The 7,715-nt window shown below is 59.3% G+C and overlaps 1 protein-coding gene across 3 annotated transcripts; it reads left to right on the plus strand.

The window, feature by feature from the left end:
- The first annotated feature begins 537 nt into the window (after window positions 1–537).
- On the plus strand, window positions 538–7,483 carry HOMEZ (homeobox and leucine zipper encoding). 3 transcript variants are annotated; one of them, XM_074969319.1, is made up of 3 exons: window positions 538–625; window positions 4,998–5,059; window positions 5,227–7,483. In XM_074969319.1, the coding sequence occupies exon 3, from the start codon at window positions 5,292–5,294 to the stop codon at window positions 6,537–6,539; it is 1,248 nt and encodes a 415-aa protein (XP_074825420.1). In that variant the 5' UTR covers window positions 538–625; window positions 4,998–5,059; window positions 5,227–5,291; the 3' UTR covers window positions 6,540–7,483. The 3 variants fall into 3 exon arrangements, with proteins under 3 accessions (XP_074825420.1, XP_074825419.1, XP_074825421.1); XM_074969318.1 differs by lacking the exon at window positions 538–625 and adding an exon at window positions 702–899; XM_074969320.1 differs by lacking the exon at window positions 538–625 and adding an exon at window positions 1,723–4,724.
- The last annotated feature ends 232 nt before the right edge of the window (window positions 7,484–7,715 follow it).

Consider the following 7,715-nt stretch of genomic DNA (forward strand, 5'->3'; position numbering starts at 1 on the left):
GAGGGGGGTCCATACCACACTGGTTGGGCCCCTGGGGTGATCCGGGGGGCCGAACCAGGCTGGCTGTTGTGGGCAGGTTTCCCCCACGACAGCAGCCCAGCGGGGGCAGGGAAGGTGCCACGTTCTCCATGGCACATTTGCCCGGACACCAGGGCTGCCCACATCTTGGCACCCTCGGACCAGCCCCCTGCCCCCCCAGCCCTGCCTCTGGCCTCTCACTCCTAACCTGCAGCCCCCTGCCCCCCCAGCCCTGCCGCTGCCCCTCACTCTCCACCCGCAGCCCCCTACCCCCCCGCCCTGCCGGTGCCCCCCGCAGCCCCGGGGGCCCCCCTGGCTCTATCGTGGGCCGGTTTCCCCAGGGCAGCAGCCGATTTCTCTTCCAGCCCAGAGGAGCGTCTGTGAGAGAACCCAGGAGTCCTGGCTCCCAGACCCCGCGGCAGGGAGGGAACCCAGGCGTCCGGCTAGTGGCCGGGTTTCCGGGCTGGGCTCTGTGGCAGCCAATGGCCGGGCCGGTCCCGCCCCCCGGGCCGCGGCCTCCAATCCTCGCCCGGAGGGGCCCAGGCCGAGTCGAGCCGGGCAGGGATCGGGATGGTGCCGGCCCGGCCCTGGCAGCACCGCAGGGAGGGTGAGTTCGGCCGCCCTTCGACCCCCATCGGCGCTGGCCTGGGTTAACCCCTCCCCATTGTTGTATCCGGGCTTCTTGCCCCCTCCCGGGAGAGAACCCAGGCGTCCGGGCTCCCAGCTCCTTCCCCTCCCAGGAGGGAACCCAGGTGTCCTGGGCGCCCTTAAAGGGCCAGTGCAGGGGAAGCCCCACCCCCTGAGTCTCCATTACCCAGGATGCAAGTGGAGCAAAGTCCCAAAACTTGGGAGGAAACTAAAATCGGAGGAGGAGGGAACGTGTGAGTGGGGGGAGGGGCTGGGGGCTCTTGGGGGTAGAGGGGAGGCTTGGGGGGAACCCCGGAGAGAAAGAGGGGGGATTGTGGGGGGTCCCTGGGGGTTGGGGGATCCCAGGAGGAGAGGCTGAGACAAGGGTCGGTGTCACAGAGAACCCAGGAGACCTGGCTCCTAGTCCCCCCCCCCCCCCCCCGCTCTAACCCACTGGACCCCGCCGTCTCAGAGCCAGGGAGAGAACCCAGGCGTCCTGGCTCCCAGCCTCCCACCCCAACCCACTGGACCCCCCGCCCCGCCCTCTCAGAGTCAGAGAGAGAACCCAGGTGTTCTGGCTTCCAGCCCCTCCCCGCCGTAACCCACCAGACCCCGCACCTCTCACAGCAGGGTTAGAACTAGGTGGGGCTGGGGGTCTCGGAGGGTGTAGGGGGCTAGAAGGGGGTCGGAGGGAGCTGGGAATTGGTGAGGAAACTGTCTGTGGGGGGGTCGCTGGGGATGGCTGGGGGAGGGGATGGGGAGTCTCTGTGGGGTTGGGGGAGCTAGGGGGTCTTGGGGAGAAGCTGGTGTGGGGGTCTCTTGGGGAACTGGGGAGAAGCTGGGGTTTGGAGGAGCTGGGGTCAATGGGGAGTCTCTGGGGGAGGGACTGGGGAGAAGTTGAGGGTTTGGGGAGGTATCTGGGGTTTGGGGGCCTCTGGGGAACAGCTGGAGAGTGGGGGTCTCTGGGGGAGGAGTTGGGGTTGTGGGTGTCTGGGAGGTGGGGAAAAGGTAGGGTTGGAATTGGGGGGGGTCTGGGGGAGGAGTTGGGGTTGGGTCTTTAGCATATTAGGAAGCTGTATTCGCTTATTTTACACAATTCCCACATGGTGGAATTTCTGGGCAGTTCCCTACTAATTGGTCATTGCTGACGAGGCTGATTGGCGGATAACCACCAGGGACTTGCTGGATCTTGGGTGACAAATCAGGATGCTCTTTTCTGGAGGTGGAGGCGGGGCACCTATAAGACCAAGGCCCTGCAGGGATGTCTGGTCACCCCCGGATTGAATCTTATTCCTCGTTCTTCAGGTTTGTTAGGCATTGTTTGGCCCGTGACCTGGTAATTGCTAATCACTCATCCGTTATTTCTGTAACGAGGGGCCCATCAATTAATAGTGGAGTGGTAACGAATAGGGGCTAATTTCAGGACTGGTGAGTTCTCGGTCCAGCTCGGTGAGCAACGGAAAGACCCGATTGGCTCCAGTGATCTTGTTAATGTAGGGTCTGGGCCATTGTTACATTTCAATCATATTGACAGGATCAGTGCTTAGTTACTTTAATTAGATTGATTGGTTTACTTTAATGAGGTCTGTTCTTTGGGGGACAAGAACTGTTGCTGTACATCTGCTGCAGGTTAGGAGCCAGGACTCCTGGGTTCTATCACTGGCCCTGGGAGAGGAGTGGGGGTCTAGTGGTTAGAGTAGCAGAGCTGGGAGCCAGGACTCCTAGGTTCTAGCCTTGCCTCTGGGAGAGAAGTGGGGTCTAGTGTGCCAAGCATAGTCAGGCGCACCCCTCCAATCAGTGACATTTCTCCCTTTGTCTGTAACGCGATGACCTTTGAATGCTGCATCCAACCGAGTCCAAAACGTCCGGAAATATGGCAGGTGTTGGTGGAGAGAACCCCATCTGTTGGAGTGAAACCCGGAGACACAACAAATGCCCTCACACTGACAACCTGCTCGGCCGACATCGGGTACAAAGTCTGAGACCCCAGAGCGAGCCAATGGTTTTAGGGAAAGTGGTTTATGACCGTTAGTATTGCTAAAAATTAGAAAACCAGCAATGGCTCCTCTACTTAGAGCTCTAAAGGTATGTAGGTTGATAGTTTGTGTGCTCCGATACCACTGGGTTGTACCTTACGTACATTCACGGGCCTAGTTCCTCTGGCTGCGTTGCTCTTCCGCTCATCCACAATAAGGATTGGTTGATAAACCTCAAAGACTGTGGGATGGAACCGAACTAATGAGGATTCGTAGAGGTGACAGCCAGTTGACACACTAGATCATCCAGTTTGGATCACAAGCTGTTCAATTTACTCATTGTCCCTCTATTTAGCCTTAATAACATGCATTGGACTAAAGCGTATTTTCCAGCCTGGATCTGAAGAGCTCAAGATATGGAGATGCCACTTCCCTTGGCTGTTTGGGCCAATGGTTTTCTTCCGGAATTGGGGCTGTCTTTCCAATCGGAATTTGGCTGCCTGCCGCATTCAGCTGTTGGTTTGGATTCTGCTTTTTTCCGCTAGATTACAAAGCCCTTCGGCACTGGGTATTGGTACATAGACACCATCGGAGAAGGTGGAAGAATGGACAATGTTCTTCTAAAAAATTGGGTTCTCCAGTGCTCCATCCTCTGGGCATTGGCTGAGCTGAGGAAGCCCTTATGTAGGAGTGATAAGATCTGATTTTGAATTTTATAGTTCACTGTCTATCCTGCCCAGGACCAACAAGCGACCCGCAGCAACCAAAGCAAAGCGTCAAACCACGTGGCGTCAACAGTGTCTACAGACCGAGGATGCGCTGCGTGCCATTACCCAGGTGGTGGAAGCCAGCACCTGGTGTCACAGGGAGAGCGCCAGAGGCTAGTTCATGCCATGGAGATGGCTCTCCAACAGTGGCTGCAGGGGGACCGTTGTTGCCATGTCACTACCTGTGCCTTGGAGACACTGGTCAAATGCGCCAGTCAGTTGGTAGCGCAGAGAGCGCGCCAGCAGCAAGCTCGCACCATGGAGATTCCTCTCCAATGCCAGTGGCAGCTGCAGGGGGACCCCTGGCGCCAGGTTGTTGCCCACACAATGGAAACGATGCTACAAAGCCAGCAGCATCTCCTGGAAGAGCAAGAGCATCATGCCGTTGCCTGCATCACGGAAACGAAGCTCCACCATGAGCAACATCTTCTGGAAGACGAAGCTGGCTGCGCCGTGGACACTTCGGCCGAAGGTGCTGATGGATTGTTGCTTAAATGGCCCTTCCATGGGAACTTGGCCCATTAGTCACTTACGACGGCAAGCAGCCAGATGTGATCAGGAAGAGGTTACCAATGCGGATCCATCTCAACTTGATCGCATGGCTCTAGGGTGCAGCGAAGGCCAGGGGCATTGGGAGCGATTTCTAGGAGCGGTCGGAGCCGGGGGCTCTCGGAAGCAGCACACGCAGTCAGAAATTTGCACTGAACTCAAGGGGCCAGCCGAGCTTGGGGCTCGTTAGCCTACTTCGAAGTGCCAGCAGCCATGCCGGTTCTCGGTAGGGTGGTTACAGTCCCTGCTGCCTAGCAGCGTCGGAGTGGGTCGGCCGCAGCGTTACAGAAAGATGGAGAAGCAACCAGCGTGGGCTTGGATAACGCCCAGCACCTGGCTTCCATAAGCGAAGAAATGCACGACCCTCCAGTTTCCAAATTACCGGTCAAATATTTTGTGGTATTAGTGACTCATTAGTAATTTTGGTCAATTATTTAATTAGCAGGTCAATAATCAAGCAATCCTTTCCACAAGCTAATTATTTTTATAACTGTTTGACTGTTTCTTTAATTGTTAACCAGTCAGTTCATCACTGAGCAATCCTTTCTTGAAGCTAATCACCAAGTAATGCAATCGGGGTTCGCTTATTTCTTAGCCAGTAATTACGCATTAAAACAAATTGCATTATTAGTAATTATTGTGTGTCTTGTCCTAGCATCTCGGCAGCCTTGTCACAGACACACAAGCATGATTGCTGCCCCAGAAAACTTATTTTAAGGACCGATCAGCTATGTCCCTAGCTAACGACTGACTCGAAGACGTAATTGGCCCTAATTAGCTAAAGAAGGTAAGAGCTGGTCCTTGAGTCCCCTGAAATATGATGGAAATGAATTCCTGGGTATGTATTTCATTTCATTATTTGAATGTTTGAGTTCTTTGAGGCAAGAACTGTGCTGTGTGTTTCCTGCCTGGTGGGGGGTGGCTGCCAGGACTCCTGGGTTCTACCCCCAGCTCTGCGAGGGTAAGAGAGTCTAGTAACTTAGGGAAGGGAGGGAGCTGGGAGTCAGAACTCCTGGGTTCTATCCCCATCCCTTTCACCTGCATGTGTCTCTCTTCTCAGGTCTCAGGCTCCCCGGGGGGACGAAGGGCTGACAATTTGGGGTTCAGACCCCCTTACGGCAGGTAAGAGCCTTCGCTCCCCATTGGTCTGGTCGGGGGGGCAGCAATCACCCCCAAACCACCCCCTGGGGGGAGAAGATTGCCTGGCTTCCCATAGAGCTCTGGGGCACCCCACGCCGCCCTCCTTGGAGTCTCCTGCTCATTGTGTCTCGCACTCTCTCTCCCCACAGCTGTCCCCGTGGGCCGGCCGGCCCCGGAGCCCCAGGCCAAGGACCCCCCGGTGGCAGGGCCAGCCATGCCCCCCAACAAGGAGTCGCCAGGCCGCCCCGGCTCGCCAGCGGCCCTCATCTGCCTGCCGCCCATCTCGGAGGACCTGCAGCTGGTGTGGACCCAGGCGTCCCAGACCAGCGAGCTGGACGGCCACCAGCCGCTGCGCCAGGCCTTCAGCTACTTCCCCTACCCCAGCCTGGCCGACCTGGCGCTGCTTTGCCTGCGCCACGGCCTGCAATTGGAGAAGGTCAAGGCCTGGTTCATGGCCCAGCGGCTGCGCTGCGGCATCAGCTGGAGCGCCGAGGAGATCGAGGAGACGCGGGCGCGGCTGGCCTGCCGCCAGGACCGCCCGGCCTTCGGGGCCCTGCTGGCCCCCAGCAACCCCCTGACGCAAACTGGCAAGGCCCCGGGAGGCAGGGAGGCCCCTGCAGCCGCTCACCACAAAGCCAAGCCCCAGGAATCCCCGGGGAGCTGTTCGGCTGCAGCCCGGGGGCCCCCAGAGCCGGGGAGAGCTTCCGCGGCCCCCCAACCCAAAGCCAAAGAAACGCTGACACCACCCCCCAGCCTTTTCCCCACGCCGCCCCCTCCGTGCCGGGCCTGGGCGGATCCTCCGGCCAGCGCCAGCCACCTGGACACCGCCTGGGACCTCAGCAAGCCCTGCCGGCTGGGGGTGGCTGACGTCGCGCCGCCCTCCTCTGGAGCTGCCGCCAACGGGGCCGAGGCGTGGGCCCGGCCCGGCCACCCCCACGGCACCCTGGAGGCCCAGCGGCAGCGCAAGAGCCGGCGGAAGAGCAAGGAACAGCTAGCGGTGCTGAAGTCATTCTTCCTGCGGTGCCAGTGGGCACGGCGGGAGGATTACCAGTGGCTGGAGCGGATCACCGGCCTGCCGCGGGCAGAGATCATCCAGTGGTTCGGGGACACCCGCTACGCCCTCAAGCACGGGCACCTGCGGTGGTTCTGGGATAACACCGTGCCCCCCGCCGCTGCCCTGGAGCCCGGGCCCCGCACGGACACGGGCCCACTGGAGCGGTACTGGGCCGCCCGGCAGCAGCTGCGCCAGGATGACCTGCCAGCCCTGTGCCGCGAGTCGGGCATGGGGGCCCAGCAGGTGCTGAACTGGTTCTATTCCCGCTCGCCCGAGCCGGCCGAGGTGGTGGTGTGCCTAGGTGAGGAGCCCGAGGACGAGGATGAGGAGGCCGGGCTCATGGTGCAGGACGACGGGGAGGAGGACGACGACGAGCCGGAGGAAGAGGACCTGGGCGCCCAGGAATGAGGAGTTTCAGAGACTCCCGGGAGGGCGGAGGTTCGGGGGAACCGACCCGTGCACTGGGGCCCTGCTCTGTCTAGTTCCTCCCTCTGCTCTAGAACCCAGATCTGGGTCTTGCATCTAGTTCCCCCTCCCTCTCCAGTCCTGGGCCCCACGTTCCCCCCTGCCTCTCCCCAGCTCTAGAACCCGGGTCCCAGGTTCTTTTCCCTTTCTGTTCTGGAACTTGGTGTCATGCGGTTCTGCTTCATAGATCACTGTTGTAATTCGCTCTCCGTGCCTCAGGTTCCAGATCTGGGTTCCTTCCCCCCTCGTCTTGGTACTCTAGAACAAAGTACTGGTTCCTCCCTGTTCTAGAATCTAGAACCCCGTCCCCCCCCGTGTTCTAGAATCCCAATCACACCCTGGTCCTCTTCCTCTTCTAGAACAGAGGGCCACCCCCAAGCTCTGCCACAGACCCTAAAACCTGGAGCTCTTGACCTAGAACCCAAGTGTCCGGTTCCCTCTACCATGCTCTAGAACCCAGGTACCATTTCACTCCTAGTCCCCAACTCTAGAATCTATGTTGTCCGGTTACTGGTTTGTGCTCTAGAACCCAGTACCTTCCGACCAGTTGTCTGGATTCAGGTATGCTTCCTTCTCCAGACTTCCCCCACCTCTCCCCCCACCTTCAGGCGCCTCTGTTTCTAGAGTCTGCCCTGGTTCGTCCCTCCCCCCCTTCTAGATCATGTTACGGCCCTGTCCCCCAGAGACACTTGTGTGGAGGGAGCCGGGTGGGGGCGGGAGCTGGTCTGTCGGGGGCTTCCTGGGTTTGGTTTTACAAACTGGGCAGGAGCAAGGGCACAGAAAACGGGGCAGCGGAGAGCGGGCGCGGGACTGACTTTCCCTGGCGGCTGTCGGTCCTTCCTGGAGTTGTTAATTTATAACGCCCTGCCGACGGGAGTTAAAGCGAGGTTTGAAGTTGAACCCCACGCCTGTGGCCTGTGTCTGATTGGCGGGGGGGGGGGGTCTGGATGGGGGGCACGGGGAGCAGGGCTTTGGTTCATTCATTCACTCACGTTCTCAGTTCTTGTTCCCTCGTTGGTAGCTGGCGCACGTCAGGGGGAGGGGTGCCTGACACTCAGTGGGGGTGGGTCTCCCGTCTCCCCTTCCTCTCTCCTCTGGATTCCCGGTCACTCGTTTCCT

The sequence above is a fragment of the Natator depressus genome, chromosome 13 (assembly GCF_965152275.1).
Source record: "Natator depressus isolate rNatDep1 chromosome 13, rNatDep2.hap1, whole genome shotgun sequence".
NCBI lineage: Eukaryota > Metazoa > Chordata > Testudines > Cheloniidae > Natator > Natator depressus.